At 42.8% G+C, this 19837-nt stretch overlaps 1 protein-coding gene across 2 annotated transcripts; it reads left to right on the plus strand.

The window, feature by feature from the left end:
* Positions 1–424: 424 nt before the first annotated feature.
* Positions 425–19392, plus strand: LOC112071023 (LON peptidase N-terminal domain and RING finger protein 1). Of its 2 annotated transcripts, none has more exons than XM_024138473.2 (11): positions 425–1199; positions 5681–5796; positions 11051–11173; positions 13627–13842; positions 14038–14272; positions 14742–14959; positions 15265–15386; positions 15735–15893; positions 16676–16838; positions 17260–17412; positions 18653–19392. In XM_024138473.2, the coding sequence occupies exons 1-11, from the start codon at positions 578–580 to the stop codon at positions 18809–18811; spliced, it is 2286 nt and encodes a 761-aa protein (XP_023994241.1). In that variant the 5' UTR covers positions 425–577; the 3' UTR covers positions 18812–19392. The 2 variants fall into 2 exon arrangements, with proteins under 2 accessions (XP_023994241.1, XP_023994242.1); XM_024138474.2 differs by having other exon boundaries at positions 14041–14272.
* Positions 19393–19837: the final 445 nt, after the last annotated feature.

Below are 19837 nucleotides of genomic sequence, written 5' to 3' on the forward strand. Positions count from 1 at the left end.
ACGTTATATTGAGGTGATAATTAATGGCTTGTCCATTTTTGTTTGTTTTTGCTGTTCTCCACATACCATTTTAAAGTTTTTAAATGGTGTAGAAATGCAGTTTGCCTAAATGAGCGTCGACTTACCAAAAACTCAGTGGAGGCTTTGCAATCACCCCCCCCCCCCCACCACACCCTACTTTGCCATTCCCTAGGTTTATCTGAAATGACGCCACTGTATTATTTAGTGATGGCACAGCGAAAAAAGCTGTTCGCGCCTCTTTTTATATTTCAATGAAAAAAAAATATTTCAATGTGATACACTCTGAGTCTGCGCACTTTTCGTCAGATGCTTTTCGTAGTTATGAAACTTCTAAACTCAGGTTTTGTAATCGAGTCTCGCTGGCCAATCAAGGAACTGTGATTCCGTTCACGTGATCGCATTTTTATGTAACAAACGGGTGTACACCTGTATGTTGCCAAGTCTCTACTGGCACATAAACTAGAGACACATTGTAGGTTACAGCTATGGCTAAACACATTTTTTAAATACGTTTATAATAACCGGCATACATTGTATGCCGACCATCTAGCCTACAATGTCGGTCCAACACCCCGAAAGAGAGGACGACGTCGAAGAAAGAAAAGGATTCTTCATCGAACCAGAATACGACTGGGACGAGGAGCAGGACAATGTAGACCACCACACACTTATTTTACAAAAAGCCGATGCACTGGCATCAGAAAACCGTCTCAAAGAAGCCATCGATGTTTACTCGATGGCCTTGAGATATGGTTCTGTAGGGCCGGAGCAGATGAGCACTTTAGTGGATTGTATTCTGCGCAACTTCAAGAGAAAGCTGGGAAAGGATGAGGCGCCTTCGGAACGAACGCTACATATTTTGGATAACGCCGGGGAGGAGGATGTTTTTGACTGCCCGAATTGTCATAGATTTCTAAGCGAGCCCGTGACTATCGGCTGTGGACATTCGTACTGTAAAAGATGTTTACAACACCAGCTGCTCTCCAAATGCAAGCTGTGTAGCGAGGTAGGAGACAGGCCGACGGAGCTTAAAACGAATGTGATTCTATTCGGACTTTTGGAAAAGTGGTTTCCCGAGGAGCTGAAAAGGTCTAGAGCTATTAGTGAAATTGAAGACCTGTCTAGAAGGAAACATTTCGAGGAGGCCGTATCACTAGCGACAGATATGATTGAATCTGGTGAGTGGGGGCAGGAAAGGCTTGTGGATACCACTTCCCATCCTTGTTTTGTATGCTATGATGAGACATTTAGGATATCTGTCAAAGCATGAAAACAGAGTGTTATTTTAGTCATTCCCTGTTACTGTTTCTGGTATTTATTATCAAAGAGTAGGGAAGGGGAGTTCCACTGACCAATTTTGACATGTGTTTGACTGTAGCTTTTTTGGCAGCGTTTACAGGAAGCCCAATTCTGATATTTTTTYCACAAATTTATCTTTTGACCGATTAGATCTGAAAAATATCTGATGTGGTTGGTCAAACGACCAATTAGTGGAAAACATCAGAATTGGGCTGCCTGCGTGAACGCAGCCTTTGTGCCACTGATGTAACCCTCGTGCCACCCTGTTACGACATTTCTTAAAATGGGCATGCGCACAAGCAGCGAGTTTCATAAGGCAGGTCGTGACACAGTGGAACGTTTTGTAACTAAGTAGCGGGGGATGGGTTTGACAAACATTAATGTTATAACGTTTGGTCCCTTCTCAAAGTCCGAAAAAGACACAAAAAAAGGCTAAATGTGCTGCCCAATCAAGGCATGGCAGTGCAGTTCACGTGATGGCATTTTTACGTAACAAACGGGTGTATACCTGTGTGTTGCCAAGTCTACTGGTACATAAGACACTAAAAAGTCAAAATACAGAGAGAGTGTCAATGCAAATATTGCAAAGGCAATAAAAAGTGACAACACGGAAGTCTATAGTTATTGCTGTAGGCTGTGTCTAGATTCCTTCAATTATTAGATGAGGTTTTAATGACACCAGACATACAATTAGTAATACTTAAAAAATAAATACCAAAGAGATTCCTGAAACTTGTCATTCTGTCTCCTATGGGTAATACTGAGCGGTTAACCAACATTTCGCTTATTTTTCGGTTTTTAAACAACTTATTGACCGACATCTGTTAAATGATCTGAATTCCATATTTTATTTTATTTTCTTCTGTGAGCTCAGTGCTGTTTCTTTAGAGAAATCACATCAAGCCCAAACTGTGCGATGTAGGTCCAGTAGGGAGTTGTAGTCTACACCAGGCCATTATTTGACATAGTTTAGTGCAGAAAACATCATAATTAAGAACAAATGACCATAATCCATTGCTCGCCCACTTGTCCAGCCATTGTTTCTTCAGCTGCATTAACACAGGCAGCCCAATTCTGATATTTTCTTTTGCTAATTGTTATTTTGACCAATCAGAGCAGCTCTTAAAAAGCTCTCAATGTGAAAAGATCTGATGTGATTGGTCAAAAGACCAATTAGTGGAAAAAAGATCAGAATTGGGCTGCCTGTGTAAACGCATCCTTTTAGGCCTGCTATGTTAGGTTAGTGTGGGGGCAGACACGAGAGAAGACAGAAGAATGCGCTATCGAGAGGGATAGAGACCAGTTGCTTCGCGAGGTATGAATGAAATGAAGACTTGAATTAAATAATAAAGTCATCAAATGAAACAAAATCAATATACACAACAACTTAAATATTTTATTAAAGTAATGTGAGTAAATGATGGTTAATAATTGATAACCAGTAATGGGCAGTCACTAACATCATGGGACTTTTCATTTTTATTCTGTGTTGTTACAGCATTCAACCAACATAATGCATAGTGCATTTAATGTAAAAAATAATAATTGAAACCAAAATGAAAAAAACTTTATTATTTTGTAACAATCGAACCTGAACCGAACCAACCTCAAAATCTCACCTTGACAGCCATAGGCCTTGTTTGATGGTTCAGCTTCTCGGAAAGCAATTTATTCCTGGAAAATAAGTCTGAAATCGATCAGGTCAACAGTTACAGATACTAACCAAGGCAATGCTCTCCGTAATGTGAAGGCCTACTCAGGAATTCTAATGGCACCTATGTACTGTAGATGCGTGTTATTACATCGAGTAGTATGCTTTGCACAATAACATGCTAAATGTAGCCCTAGCGCGTCATGTAAATACTTACTGAACGATAAGAGCGAGAACGTTGAGAAAAAAATGTGTCTAACAATCTCTTGTAATGTTGTTGACCTCACAATTAGAMCAAAATATGCAGAAGCTGTTTCTTCAGAAGACATTTATTTGTATATATAAAAAAAGTAAATGCTAAAGAGTAATAAAGTCATCCGTTCTAAGCCATGTTAAACTGGTGTATGTTTATACATTTAAAAAGGGGGTGTTCTGGATTTTCTAKWACCTGACTTGCCATTGCTAAAAATACGAAGATTTCTGCCCATGCAAGATCCGCTAGCCTACCTCCTTTCAGCTACTGCTCAGTCACTCCGTCACTCCGCTGCCGCTTGTACACAAAATAGTTTGAATAAACATAGTTCTTTGACTGTAAAAAAATAACAACAAAAAAACACTATATACTATTGTAGACATAAGCACAACAGAAGCTAGAGCCTGCACCGCATATCAAACAAGCAAGACACAGACAGGCAGTCATTACACACATTGGCTAAACAGGAAGCAGGCCGCTGGCTATATGGCAGCATAACTATAAAGATTACACCATCACACATAACGCTAAATGTTTTTCCCCAGTGCAATGTGTAGACTGCGTCTTGCCTGTGCTACGCTAATATCCATTACAACAGAATGAGAAGGTTGTAATGTAGCCTTCATATATWTTTTYGGAAAGTTTGTTCAAATCGCAGCTGTCCAGAAATATTAGGCAGAGACAGCCTACATCACCATGTCGATCAAATTGGTTGAGGGTTCAGAAGAGGGTAAGTAAAGAGAGAACCGCGAATGTGTGTGTAAAATAACACGTGCAGAACGGGATTCGCATCTTTGGATTTGAGAAATACGTTTCCAGAGAGGCAGGGGCGGGGTGCAAAAACTCCCTATTCATAGCCTCAGCCATATTATAAGGTCACCTCCAAGACCTTTGCCCCTCTGTCACTGAAGATGACTCATCAAACTGCACAGGCTCCCCTCTCTCTTGACATTAAACTGATCTCACTTATTAATGAAGGGGTTACAAATTATATATTGCCCAATAATAAATATATGAGCACTTATTTCATATAACTGTAGCCTAAAGCTACTTTCTTAGATTTGAGTCTAAATGAGTGCAAAAAAACATTGTTTGGTGTAGAGGTGGRAAGTTATGCCCTTATCTTTCAACATTGTTTCATGTGGAAATGTTGGCAACTGTGAGACACGGTAGCAAATGTAAGAGCCCATAGCCAGTGTGGCATTTTGGGTCAGCTAAGGACTTCGCTGAGGTGACTTTGGTTTTGGGGCCCAGACTTGTGTCACAGTTGCAGTGCCAACGCTGGTGGCACAGTCGGTCACCGCCACAGAGCGGCAAGAACCAGACTAGAGGTGCCACCGCTATGACATCACTGTATCTGTCTGAGACTTGGGGAGCGAGCCAAGCCTGAAGCACATAAGCTAATATGGAGTAATCCCCCATCTAGTGAAGTGAATCACACGATCTCATTATCTGTCTTTTTCCCCATACAACGGAAAACCCACCGGGGTGCATCTCAATAGTCTAAAGGGGCTTAGTTTTCTCGACCTTGTCCTTCATCTGTACTGATCTACAAAGACATGTTAGGTTAAAGCAAACCAGACAGTGTCTCCTATCCAGGGGTCATGCTGGACAGGAGACAGTGTGGGTGAAGGAAAGGAGACCGGGAGAGGAAGCCACTTTGAACTATGGAGATGCAACCCTTGTGCGTTTTGTAGACATGTCACCTCTAGCCGCAGGCTCAGAATCACAGAGGCCACAGTGTGTCTCTTTATCTTGCCAGCGACGCACATGATTTTGAACATTCATCATAGAAGACCAAATAGCCCTAGTCTATGACCTCAGCTGAAAGCTGGGAAGCTTAACCTGGTCTACAGTGTTTTCCCTCTATTCATTTAGCTGCCACACAACAACAACAACAACAACAACAAAAAGTACAATTATTTATTTATATATAAACAGTATATTTAAAAAAAAAATATATATATATTTTTTTTTAGAAAACACTCTTCGGGATGTGGAAACGCTTTCAGTGTAAACGTAAATGACTAAACCCACACAAAGTATGTAGAACATATAATTGACCTACATACTTGTTTTGTAATGTAATCTTTGAGAATGACAAATCACCAAATGAATGCTACGACAGTCAGGTTTAATCGGACATTTCCAAAACGTTGAATGTGCTATCACTATCTACTGGTTTTAATGTCTATGGGTCTTCATGTCATGTGTTTGACATGGAATCCTTCTATGCATGTAGCCTAAGCTTTCATTCCGTCATAATTTGCTATTATGTTGAATGTATGCTTTTCTCATGACACGGATATTTCGCCCTAGAGTTATGGTCATCTTCGGTGACAGATCAAAAAATATTTTGAAATTGTGCTTTGTCTGAAATGTAAAACTTTTCAATTTTTTWAATCAAATTATTTGTCTCTGCTCTCCTCCTTTATCCTTCCCTCCTTTTTTCCCAGATCCTGGGGATGAGGCAGTGCGGTGGTCACGTGTCAAGGCCTACACCGGGCTCCAGCAGTACCGATTGGCCCTGGAGGACGCTGAACTCTGTCTTAGCTCCACCCACTCTGCAGAGGTAGGTTACTGGACCAATGGGGCAAACTGTGTGTTGAGTTCAGTAGGCACAAGTGGAGAAAAAAMAAATATTTAGGAAATTAAAAGAAATGTTGTTATCGGAGGTTTTAAGTTTGCTGAGGCCTACTTCATTCACTTGTCTGCTCCCCAGCACTATCATTATCCTTAGTACTTACCAGGCACCCTGTGGCACTTTTAAACAGGAAACTAGAAGCCTATAGCTCCGGTTATATCCTCTACGCTTTACGACACCGTGTGATGCGTCATGGAGGGAAAGTGGAGGCTGATTAGAGGCTCAGTCAGGTGTTAGTAAGTCTAAACGTGTTAGCAGGGCCATCCTGAATACGAACCGGTAGGATATATTTTAGGATGTCTTATCGCTAGAAACAGCATTGTTCACTATCTCCTCTAATTTTATTTTTAAGTCTTGATAAATAATATAATATTACTGTATAACCTTCAATACCTTTAAAAAAAAAATCTGTTATCAAATGTTGATTTGTTTTTCCTATACATAACTTTTTTGATGGAGGGTTCAGAGCCTCTCATTTGGGAGTTGTGCATTTGTTTTTTTACACATTTGGTCACACTTTCCTTTCACTGTACCTTGAGCTATTTTAATGGTCCAATGCAGATGTTTTTATCTTAATACCAAATAATTTCTGGGTTAAAAATTAAGAGCATTACTGTCACTGTTTTCAATTACAATKGTCAAAAATAATAAAAAATRGATAATTAGCAGCAATTTCACAAGCAAGAATTTTGCTAAGACTGGGAGTGGTCTGAGTGGGGAGGGGAAATTCTGAAAACTAGCTGTTATTTGCAGAGAGGTTTGGAACTCTCCTTTCTTATARGTCTATTAACTAATTTACMAYCTGGTGATGTCACCAGGCAGGCCAAAACTCCATCCCACCAAGTCTGAAATTTCAGGTGGTCTTTTCAAACAGCTCYTACTCTCAAAGGGCAATATCATAATTTTCATAATTTCACAGTATTATTCCATCCTCATAGTGTGGAGATATACAGTGATTTTGTAAGGTTCTTATTGAAATGAAACAGACAGAGGCCAGTCTACAATAGTCCGAATGTTTATTTACGAGAGCTCTGCTAATMATTTCCTGTACATTGGTYTATATACCTCACATTTCGTCATAAATGTCCCTCCTCCTCTCMGAGACAATGACAATATAGTTCACAAGTCTTCCCCTACTCATACATTGTCTGCCACCTGTTATACAATCTACTACAAGCCCAAKGTCTCTCCCCTCCCTGGGTGGGGACAGAATGTCCTGWAAGGAACACAGTAGTACAGCTTGTCTGTCGATAGCTCCTCTTATCTCATACATCGTCTCACACTTGCACCCTGCTTACATACTAAAAAGGAACAAATAATCCTTGTTCTAATTCTGACTTAAACTACACACATCAGATTTATAGAGTGTCCAGAAATGTTAATGTTAAATGTTAAATGTTAATAGATGTATGATTCTAATAAATTTCATACAATCATACAGCGACAGGGTAGAATTCTGTTAGTTATAGTTCTACGTTAAATGTATACATCATTTAGTCATTATTCATAAAATTCATAACATTATCCCAGCCATGAAAGCTGCCAGAGCACGTGAGGAAATTGCTTACATCTGCTATGACAGGCTCATTGTCCACCCTCCCTCCCAGAAGCCTGGAAGGGATGAGAGAGCCAAGCYTATGGGTTTGCAGCTTCAACCCCTCAGCACACACACACCAATTGATYAATGGAGTGCTGAATGTATATATTTATTCTCTTGTTTTGTTTGCTCTCTTYCATWWTWWKWYTATCTCTGATAAGCTACCCAGGAAAGGGATGAAAATAGCCCATATTAATATATGTAGCCTTAGAAATAAGGTTMAKGAAATCAATAACTTGCTAACATCAGACAGCATTCCTATATTAGCCATTTCTGAGACTCACTTAGATACTTCATTTGATGATACAGCAGTAGCAATACAAGGATATAACATCTATAGAAGAGACACTTATGGGGGAAGTATTGCTCTATATATTCAGAGCCATATCCCTGTAATGCTTAGAGAAGATCTTATGTCAAGTGTTATTGAAGTGTTGTGGTTGCAGGTTCACTTGGCACATCAAAAGCCTTTTCTTGCTGTAGGCCACCAAGTTCTAACAGTCAGTATCTAAATAATATGTGTGAAATACTTGATAGGGTATGTGATGTAAACAAAGAGGTCTACTTTCTTGGGGACCTGAATATTGACTGGTTTTCATCAAGCTGTCTGCTCAAGAGGAAGCTTCTCACTGTAACCAGTGCCTGTAATCTGGTTCAGGTTGTTAATCAGGGTGTTTACAAACACTACAGGGACAAGATCATCCACATGTATCGATCACATTTTTACTAATACTGTAAAACTTTGTTTCTAAAGCCTTATCCGTACCCATTGGATGCAGTGATCACAATATAGTGGCTATATCCAGGAAAGCCAACGTTACAAAAGCTGGGCCTAAAATAGTGTATAAGAGATCATACAAAATATTTTGCTGTGACTCTTATGTGGATGATGTTAAACATATTTGTAGGTCTGATGTGATTAATAAGGAGCATCCAGACACGGCACTTGATGGATTTATGAAATTGCTTCTTCCAATTATTGATAAATGTGCACCTGTTAAGAAACTGACTGTTAGAACTGTTAAGGCTCCATGGAATGATGAGGTATTGAAAAACTGTAATGGTTGAAAGAGATGGCGCAAAAGAAGTGGCTAACAAGTCTGGCCAAACATCTGACTTACTGCAAATTGAGAAATTATGTGACTAAACTCAACATAAACAAGAAACTGTATTATGAAGCCAAGATCAATGATATAAAGAATGATGGGAAAAAACATTGGATTACTTTAAATGAAATTATGGGCAGAAAGACAAATTCAACCCCATCTTTTATTGAATCAGATGGCTTATTCCTCACAAAACCATTTGATGTTGCCAATTATTTGAATGATTACTTCATTGGTAAAGTGGGCACACTTAGGCAGGAAATGCCAACAATGAACAGTGAGCCATCGTATTCATGCATAAAAAAAAACTAATAATGAAAGAAAAGCATTGTAAGTTCGAATTTGTAAAGTTAGTGTGGGAGAGGTGGGAAAATGATTGTTATCGATCAATAATGACAAACCTCCTGCCATTGACAACTTAGATTGAAAGCTACTTAGGATGGTAGCTGACTCTATAGCCACTCCTATCTGTCATATCTTTAATATGAGCCTAGAGGAAAATATTTGTCCTCTGGCCTGGAGTAATTCTGCTACCCAAGCGGCCTTTACTGGTTCTATGCTGTCAGCTCTTTACTTAATAATTCATTTATTTTATTTATTTATTTAAYCTTTATTAAACTAGGCAAGTCAGTTAAGAACAAATTCTTATTTACAATGATGGCCTACCAAAAGGCAAAAGGCCTCCTGCGGGGATGGGGGCTGGGATTAAAAACAAATAAAATAAAAAATATAGGACAAAACACATATCACGGCAAGAGAGGCAACACTACATAAAGAGAGACCTAAGACGACAACATAGCATGGCAGCAGGCCATGACAACACAGCATGGTAGCAACACATTTACATTTACATTTAAGTCATTTAGCAGACGCTCTTATCCAGAGCGACTAACACAACATGACAACAACATGGTAGCAACATGACAGCAGCACAACATGGTAGCTGCACAACTCTTAGCACGACATGGCAGCAGCACAACGCTTAGCAATCTGTTGGAAGAAATTGAACAAATACAATGTTTTTTTCTTTCTAAACAAATTAACAACAGACTTTCAGCATGCTTATAGAGAAGGGTACTCAACATGTACTGCACTCACACAATTGACTGATGACTGGTTGAAAGAAATTGATAATAAGAMGATTGTGGGASCTGTACTGTTAGATTTCAGTGCGGCCTTTGATATTATTGACCAAACTGATGCGTTATGGCTTTTCAACCTCTGCCATATCATGGATTCAGAGCTATCTGTCTAATAGAACTCAAAGGGTTTTCTTTAATGGAAGCTTCTCTAATGTCAAATATGTAAAGTGTGGTGTACCGCAGKGCAGCTCTCTAGGCCCTCTACTCTTTTCTATTTTTACCAATGACCTGCCACTGGCATTAAACAAAGCCTGTGTGTCCATGTGTGCTGATGATTCAACCATATACGCAACAGCAACCACAGCTAACGAAGTCACTGAAACCTTTAACAAAGAGTTGCAGTCAGTTTTGGAATGGGTGGCAAGTAATAAACTGGACCTGAACATCTCTAAAAGTAAGAGCATTGTATTTGGTACAAATCATTCTCTAAGTTCTAGACCTCAGCTGAATCTGGTAATGAATGGTGTGACTGTTGAACAAGTTGAGGAGACTAAGTTACTTGGTGCTACCTTAGATTGTGAACTGTCATGGTCAAAACCTATAGATTTAATGGTTGTAAAGATGGGGAGAGGTCTGTCCATAATAAAGAGATGCTCTGCTTTTTTGACACCACATTTCAAAAAAGCAAGTCCTGCAGGCTCTAGTTTTATCTTATCTTGATCATTGTCCAGTCGTGTGGTCGAGTGCTGCAAGGAAAGACCTAGTTATTATATTGAACCCCATTATTGCAWGGAACTCCGTTCCATCTCATATTGCTCAAGTGAACAGCAAACCTGGTTTAAAAAAAACAGATAAAGCAACACCTCACGGAAACAAAGCCTCTCCCCTATTTGACCTGGATAGTTGGGTGATTGATAATTGTGCCTTTTTAAAATATGTTTTTTTTAATTGATGTAGTTCTGTCGCTTAAGCTGTTCTTGTCTATAATGTTCTGTATTATGTCATGTTTAGTGTTTTGTGTGGACCAAGGAAGAGTAGCTGCTGCTTTTACAACAGCTAATGGATGCCTAGTAAAATACCAAATTCTCTCTCTCTCTCTCTCTCTCTCTTCTCGCTCATCTCTCTCTCGTCTCTCTCTCTCTCTCTCTCCTCTCTCTCTCTCTCTCTCTCTCTCTCTCTCTCTCTCTTCTCTCTCGCTCTCTCTCTCCTCTCGTCTTCTCTCTCTCTCTCTCTCTCATTTTCTCTAGCGGTTCACCCTCTGACTGTCGTTCAATACGAGCTATCTCTCCAGTGAAATGCAGCGACATAAACCTATCTCCCAGAGTCTCCACTGGAAGTCTTACACTCTTTATAATCCCGTCCCCGTCCCCGTCCCCGTCCCTCTCTCTCTCTCCCAGGGTTTCTACTTGAAGGCCAAGGTGCTCCAGGACATGGGCCAGGTGGACGACTCGCTGCAGGTTTTCCTCCACTGTCTGGCCCTGGACGAGGACTTCACCCTGGCAAAACGAGAGGTGGAAATGGTGAGAGAAGGAGTTGGGAGGGAGAGTGATGTTGTTGTTGAACTCATTTGCTTTGGCAATGATGGTTAAGTCCCCTTACTCTTCCTGGAAGCTTTGGGACTTGCCATGAGTGAAAGGAGATATTGTATCTTCTCAATGTCTTTCTTTTCTTTGTGAAGAGTTTGCTTTGTGAAGAGTTTGCTAGGAGCGTTTGACCCCTTAGCGCCATAGTCCGTTTCATAAGAAGCCAGTTGCTCTCTGAGTACCCCCTTTTGTCTTACTTAAGCCATGCGTTTCCCGGTACAGATTTGCTTACCATCCATGAAAAGGACCACTGTGTGCCTTCCTTTGCTGATAGCCTCACATCGGCTAGCTAGGTTATTATCCTTAGCATCGGCCTAATGGAATCAAGCCCTTAGGCGCTTGCGTGAGAGATGGAACATATCGGGCTGACAGCGGCTTAATAACAAAATCACATTATTTATAGAGAAAAGCGTCTGTTTTTGCGGGTGACGGAAAATGCAGTGACTATGATGCACTGTGAGTTTTGCTTCCGTGATGAATCACCTGTCAGACTTAGTTGAAGTTCAGAGCGCAGTAAAGCGTGTTTCTTGTTTTTGTTGACACCCTGTTGAAAACGAATGGGCATAGTTAGGCCTATCCATCGCTTTGCTACTCTTTTTGGTTACACTTTATTTTCCTATTACCACATATCTATTTGGTACGTGCTATAAAAGTACTTGGTAACAGTTGGGACTTTACGTTATTTGTTACAATTGAAGCGCCATGACGAAGAAGGAAGTCTCGGGTAGTAATCAATTATGCTATATTCACTAATTAACATAGTGTCTCAGTTAAAATAAAGTGTAAAAAATATTTTCCTTCCTCCCTCAACGCCACATCCCGACTTAGACTCCCATGTTTTTGAAGCTTTGACCGAAGGCTGTGTTTCATGCAGTTTCTGTAACCAAATGACATACGTTTACTTTCAAGTGAGTCGGCCCTCGTGAATCTCCCCTCCTGTAATGACACAAACCGCATTAGACAAAATCTTCATCCCAAATGGCACCCTATTCCCTGTATAGGACATGACGTTTGACCAGAGACCTACGTCGTGCGCTATGTAGGGAATAGGGTGTAATTTGGGACTGAGATGAAGTACTGTTATGTAAGCCAGAGACACTGTGGACCGTTGTCCGATCTCAATCGCCGACAGGGTTTTCCGAGGCTATGTGAAACGYCAGGGTAGTACTCTGGCGGAGTGACAGGAAGTAGGCCAGTGTTACTTTGATCGTGTCGTTGATCGTGTGGCTTTGCGTTCTTGTTGTTTCACTCTTGAGGAAGAGCTTTGTTTGGTTGAGTTGTCGAATGCGAATGGCTTCTCTCTCTGCTCAGGAAGGGTACCGTCTGCAACCTGCTCTCGAGGTTTGATTGACAAGAGCTATGTGGGATTGTCTGTGGAATGTTTGTGCCTGTGTGCCTGAGCGAAGGTGTGTTTTGTGTTTTCTTGAACTCCTCTAACACGGTGAGTAGCCTATATCATAAGGTGCTACAAAAATTGGGCTTAATACATCTCCTTTTAAATGCCGACGTAAACACAAATTCCCCATCTTGTGATCCTGGATGGGCCCCAGGTTAGCAGATACAAAAGTTGGCCGTTCCGGGAGTAACGGGGGAATGGATGAGGATTAGATGGATTTAAAGCGATTGGAACGGGGCCCGGCGGGTTCGTCAGCATCTAATAACATGTGATGGACTGAGAGAGCGAAAGAAAGGTGAAACACAGAAGAGGAGGAGAATAACAGTGATACATATATAGGACGAGAGGGATTGGGTGGAGGTAGAGTGACAGAGCGGGTGCAACAACCGACACACATTTATGTTCGACAAGTGAACCCGACTGCAGATTGAAACTTTTTTTTTTGTTTTTGACGTCAATCTTGTTATTGTGAAGCCAAACGGCACATTTCCACATTGTCTGGACAAGTAMGTTTTTCTACGTCTAAACCCACGTTGGTGCCAGTGGTCACTCCCAGTCTTGGCCAGCCAATTTACTGCATTGCGGTCTAGTCGGGGGACACATGCTTGGCATAGCCTAGCTCCCCCCCCCCCTACTGCTTCAAGACCTTAAACTTAGCCCCTAACTACATCTCTGTCGGACTGGAGAGGGCATTCCTAGAAAGAGAATGGCCCTTGCCTCACGTCTTATGTCCCCTGCTCTGTACTGTGTAGTGTTAGTGTGACTCAGTCAGGATGCTGTGTTACTTTGTTATATTATTATTGTACTATTACCTTCTTCTCGAACTTGGCTTCTAATCCACTATTTTGGGGATTTTCTTTATACACTGTTCATGTGAATCTGTCATGATATCGTGTTACAAGTTCCTTGTGATCTGGGCTCCTATTCCTCCATTTTTGTCTGATTYATCTATCCAGTTGCACTGCTCCGATGGCTAACGCAATGTGTACCACAGATACTGTGCGACCTGCTGTCTCCGGACGGCGAGAACGTGAAGGTGGGCCTGAGGGAGACGGCGCAGAGCACATCGCCTCACCTGCGTAGTAAAGTTGTGGTAGCGGACGCCCAGGCCAGAGCCCAACAGCATCAGGCCAAAGCCAAACACCCTGCCCTGCACCAAGTCCAGGCCCGCACTTCCTTGGCACACGCCAGCCCCGTCGCACAACACGAGGTACGCTAACTGGTGTGCTTGATACAGCCCTGAATCACTAGGGTGGCCTTAAAAGTTTCCAAAGTCAATTATGTTTTGATATTTGTTTGGTGTTTGTTCATTTCAAATGCATCAACAATGTCTATCACTCCTTTTAACTTTTTTAACTCTCTCTCTTTCTCACACTTCTCTTCCCCCTCCTCTCTTTCCGTCCAGAAGCCGGGTCGCTCCGGGAGCCTGGAGCGTTCGGGCCTCAGCCGCGATCACTCGATGCGAGCCCACGGGCCGGGCCTGGGTCTGGGCAGCTTGGATGAGGGTCTTAAACGTGTCTGCTCCGCACCCCAGCTGGGGGACCAGGGGAAAAGCGTGCTGCTGAAGAGGAAGCTGTCGGCCTCCGAGGGCGGACCCCACGTCGTCTACAGCCACGGGAGCAAGCATAAGAAACAAGGAGGTGGGAATCAAGACCGCTGCTAGTATGTCGTAATTAGAAAGGGATTAGTTAAACTCAGGGATCATCAACTAGTTTTCTCCTTTAGCGGATGGTCTGGGGGCCGGAACATAATTGCTAATAATCTCTAGACTGCAAATTGACCTCAAGAAGCCCGAACAGATATAATGTTTGACTGAAACATAATTATTTCAAACCTTGCTTCCATTTGTATATGATCAGATAACTTTGGGGGCGAAATAAAACCACCCACGGGCCAAATTCACCCTGCTGGCCGCCTGTTGGGGAACCCTGGTTTAGCTTGAGTGCTGGCTCTATATATTGTTTTAAATTGGATTATAAATCGGAGTCGCCACAGTATCAATTAGCAACGGTCCCATTAGCCATTGCCAGGTACCTTTGCTGTGTCTGTGTTTGTATGCGTACTTGGGTGTGTGAAGTGCTTGACGTCCTCCTGTGGCTTCCTCTGTAGGGGCCTGTGGTGCGTCGAGCCAGGGAGCCTCAGCGCGAGCTCACAGAGTCGTACCCAGGGACCTACTGGACCCCAACGACCTGGAGTGTTCCCTCTGCATTAGATTGTTCTACGAACCGGTGACCACGCCGTGCGGTCACACCTTCTGTAAGAACTGCCTGGAGCGCTGTCTGGACCACACACCCCAGTGCCCCCTCTGCAAGGAGAGCCTCAAAGAGGTCAGAGGAGACCACCACCAACCACGACTCAGCGCCTGCTTTTCTTAGAACTGGAAGGGAGTCCTTGGTTTCGCTAAGGGTTACATCTCAAATGGCGTCCTATTCCCTATATAGTGCACTACTTTTGATTGGCTCTGGTCAAAAGTAGTGCACTAAATAGGGAACATGGTGCCATTTGGGACAGTGCCTAAGACAATTAACTTGGGGAAGACCTCTTCTTAAAGGGCATGTCCTCAAAAAGAAAGCTTAACCTTAATCTTCCTTCCTTCCTTCCTTCTCTTGCTCTCTCACCCCCCCCCTCCCAGTACCTAGCAGCCAGGAAGTACACAGTCACCAGTGTGCTGGACCAAGTGATAAAGCAGTACCTGTCTGAGGAGCAGTCGGAACGGCAGAAGACTCACCTGGAGGAGACCSAAGAGCTCGCAGAGTGAGTTGTGCTCCTTACATAGAATTCACCTAGAATGTCCATTCTGGTAATTGTATTGCTATGGCTTCTGGCTTCTCTCTGAACCCTCTTCTGGCTTCTCTCTGAACCCTTTTCTCTCTTTCTCCCTGGTTTTCCTACTTAAAAATGTTTTTAATACAGCAGAGATCATGCAAAACACACACAGCAGACAGGTTCACCTAATGTTAGCACTGACTGTTAGATGGAATTCTATTGATATAGACTTTTACTTCGTCTTTGGAACGCACATGTCACCTTTGAATCACTTTAACTTGTGAGAGATGCTCGAGTGTCTCAGCATCATCTAACTCTCTCTCTCTCTCTCCGCAGCCTGATGAAGAATGTCCCCATCTTTGTGTGCACCATGGCCTACCCGACCGTGCCTTGCCCCCTGCACGTCTTCGAACCTCGCTACCGCCTCATGATCCGCCGCTGCATGGAGACCGGCACGCGCCARTTTGGGATGTGCATCAACGACGCTCAGAAAGGGTAGGAACAGTGGCGCGGTGGCGTCCGATACAAGCACCTGCTGACGTAGGCAAGCGTGCGCGCACATTGGCACGTAAACACTCACTCAAATGCGCGCGCACACACACACACCGTTCTGCTGCGCACTAATGCGTCACCTTCTGTCACCTCACCCTGGAGAACTAGTTAAAAGGCGAGAGAGAGAGAGGGAGGGGGCGGGGCCTGCGGAATTATGAAAATAGTAGCTAATAGGATTTTGACTGAATATATAAAATCAAATTTAACTTTGAAGCATCCTCCTGATGGAAATTGACGATTCAAAATATTTAAGGAGATTTAAGCTATACGCTAATATTTATGTGTTTCAAGATACCTTCTCTCAAATGAGTTGAATGCTGACGTTTGACTTGACTATGCAACGGCCCTGTGTAAGTTCACTTAAACAAAATAGGCCATTGACAAATCACTGCAATCGACTGCTTACAGTGAGCCAACACTTTTTTTCACAATACTACGAATTACTGTCTGATTTGACTATGCAGTGACCATATGCAATATATTTGTTCTCCTCTTTAGCTCAGTTGGTAGAGCGTGGCACTTGCCATGCCAGGATAGTTGGTTCGATTCTTGGGACCACCCTCACGTAAAATGTATACAGGCATGATTAAGTCGCTTTGTATAAAAGCGCCTGCTAAGTGTAATTATATATGCAACTGTAATTTAGCGATATAGACCATTGGCAAATCACCTTAAAATGACTATGTGATTACAACTATGTAAAATTCTGAATATTCCCRTTTCAGATTTGTGGAGTACGGCTGCATGCTGATCATCCGGAGCGTCCACTTCCTCCCGGACGGGCGTTCCGTGGTGGACACCATCGGAGGGAAGAGGTTCCGGGTGCTGACCCGTGGGATGAAGGACGGGTACTGCATCGCCGACATCAAGTACCTGGAGGATACCAGGGTAAGAACCCATGTTCTCTTATCTGAAAATATTGGTTCGGATAAGAAGAAAAAATTGGCCATATATTTGGTTATATTTTTATTTGTAAAGAAAGGATCACAAAATAATCCTCTATTATACAGTAAAAAAACACAAATGGAGAGAAAATGATATTGAAATCCATTTTCCATAGGTGTGAATACCTTGATAATAAGTCCCACTCACACCCGCTTACAAGTTTAGCACAGCTTGAATTAGCCTAATATTTTAATTTGAATAATCCACTTTTCATTTCATTATTTGAAGGCCTCCTGTAAAAACGAAATTGTAGAGGCCGTCTATCTGATTATGGTAGTGTGTTTTGGTGAATCCTACACTGCAATCTGTGCTTTCAAACCTAACGTCCCTCTTGTATGGTTAAAATCAATTGATTGATTGACAGGTGAGCGACGACGAGGAGCTGACACAGCTGCAGCAGCTCCACGACGCCGTTTACGAACAAGCGCGCACCTGGTTCCAGAACCTCAAGAACCGCTTCCGCAACCAGATCCTTCAGCACTTCGGGGCCATGCCCGAGAGAGAGCCCGACATCCAGGTAAGAGCTAAGACACAAACCGTACATTGTGTGTGTGTGTGTTGTGTGTGTGGTGTGTGTGTGTGTGTGTCCAGGTTTAAACTGACATACAGGTGAGCTAAGACACAAACCACATCCCATCATATAGTGTTTTTTCCCCCCTCTCCTTTTTCAGGATCATTCATTAGGGCTCACTGTAGCAAAATGTTTTGCAAAAGAGTATGAACATGATCGTTTCTTAATTGGACAAGTTCAGTTAGTCCCCTCCCTGTTTCAGGCTTTCTTCCATTTTGGTTCTTAAATGAATACGACCCAGGTTTACAAACAGGAAGTAGCTCCGTTAATGCCGTGTTAGAGAATGGTGTGGAGTGTCGCTCCCATAGAAACAGAATCTATTTCTATGCTTTCTCCACTGATCTAGAATAGATCATTGTGGGTAATTCTTAACTAATCCTCTGGAGGAAGGTGTCAACCCCTTATCCTCTACACTTACGTCACAGACACACACAGATATACAATTGGACGCGCAATATCCATTGGAGGCACAGCATTTTTCATGGAACATTTGGAATGGTACAGTTATATAATTGGGATAATGTGTGGCTGGACCCTGGCTATATATGGAGATACTAGGATTAATGATGAGTGTCTGGGGATGAACCATAGTAAAGAATAGATTACATTTCCACTGCGCGTGTGTGTGTGTTTCTATGAAGAAATGTTTTGTCATACCTGTGGTATATGGTCTAATATACCACGTCTTTCAACCAATCAGCATTCAGGGCTCGAACCACCCAGTTTATAATAACCAACATGTAACTCTGACACAGCAACATCCAATAAATGGCAGATTAGGTTCAAGCTGCTTAAGATGGACGCTAATTCACCACATCAGTCACTTTCTGAGATTCTTGGCTCAATTATAAGAACAGCCTATTTAAGATACCGACTCTCTAAATGTGTTACTACATCTTGTAAATCTAAAGTGTCTCCATTATATCTGTCTGATGTAAGGCATGTACTGAACTGCGGCTGACTCGCTAGCCTCTACTCTCAAGTTCCTTATAGATCTGAAATGATTGGATTGGAGTAGCCAATATGGCAATTATTCCACCTAGTCTTTCAGATGGCAAGGTCATGACGATAGTGTTTAAACCTATCCAATCACATTGTCTGTCCATTGTCTACCCATTGTTTTGGGTGAGTGATGATATGTTTCTGGTCAGTGATTTTTTTCCTTTCCTCTACTCCTCTCTTCCAGGCGACACCCAACGGTCCGGCTTGCTGCTGGTGGCTGCTGGCCGTGCTGCCCATCGACCCTCGCTACCAGCTGTCGGTGCTTTCCATGACCACGCTGCGCGAACGCCTGGTCAAGATCCAGCACATCCTCTCCTACCTGCAGAGCATCCCCAACGAGTAGAAGAGTAGAGTTCCACCTGACCACAACTACTTAGTACACCCTGGTTCCTGCACCATGTACCTCCATACCACATCTAACAACACAGACTCCTACGACTCCATACATCGGATTTCGCTATTTATTGCTGCTGAGGATACCTGCTTAAAGGCATCCGTGAGACATCTGGACAGTGAGACATCAATGAGACATCTCCCTGAGAAGACAGAGTCACACAACACTTCTAAGACACCAGCAAGATCCCAGTCACATAAGCAGCTAGCTTTAGCGACATGACAGCTAGCTTTAGCGACACGACAGCTAGCTTTAGCGGCACGACAGCTAGCTTTAGCGGCACGACAGCTAGCTTTAGCGGCACGATCAGCTAGCCTTTAGCGGCACGACAGCTAGCTTTAGCGGACGAACAGCTAGCTTTAACGCACGACAAGCTAGCTTTAGCGGCACGACAGCTAGCTTTAGCGGCACGACAGCTAGCTTTAGCAGCACGACAGCTATCAACACCACAGCTAGCTACATCAGCAAGAATCCACAGACGGTTGAGAAATCAGCCGAATTCTAAGAACTGGTCTTATCTCTTGTAATAACGCTTTCTCTCTCTCGTCTCTCTCTCCACCCTCCAGGGGCGATCTTGTCTCTGGTTTTGTGGTGTAGTGTATGTCATAGATGATGTCTCCTCCTTTTCTCTCTCTCTGTGACGTTGGTGAAACAAGAAAGGACTTTCTGTCTATACTCAACGCTGGCCTCAACAGTGGCACCAACCACCCTCAACACTGCCACTGTCAGCTTGGTTACTAGAGAGAGAAAGAAAGAGAGAAATTGGTGAAGAGATGTCTCCGTTGTCTTGTCTACTCAAGACGACCCAAGCAGCCTCTCTGCTCTATTTGGTCACTGTTGAAGGGTAGAAGGGAGGTGCGGGTGGATGTGTGTTTGTTTCTATGGGTGGACGGTGTTCTGTGCAAATCCCAAATGCTGAAATTGATCTGACGGGGGGGGGGGGGGTGAATTGTAGAAGGTTGGTGGTAACATATG

This window comes from Salvelinus sp. IW2-2015, unplaced genomic scaffold, assembly GCF_002910315.2.
Source record: "Salvelinus sp. IW2-2015 unplaced genomic scaffold, ASM291031v2 Un_scaffold1497, whole genome shotgun sequence".
Classification (NCBI taxonomy): Eukaryota; Metazoa; Chordata; class Actinopteri; order Salmoniformes; family Salmonidae; genus Salvelinus; species Salvelinus sp. IW2-2015.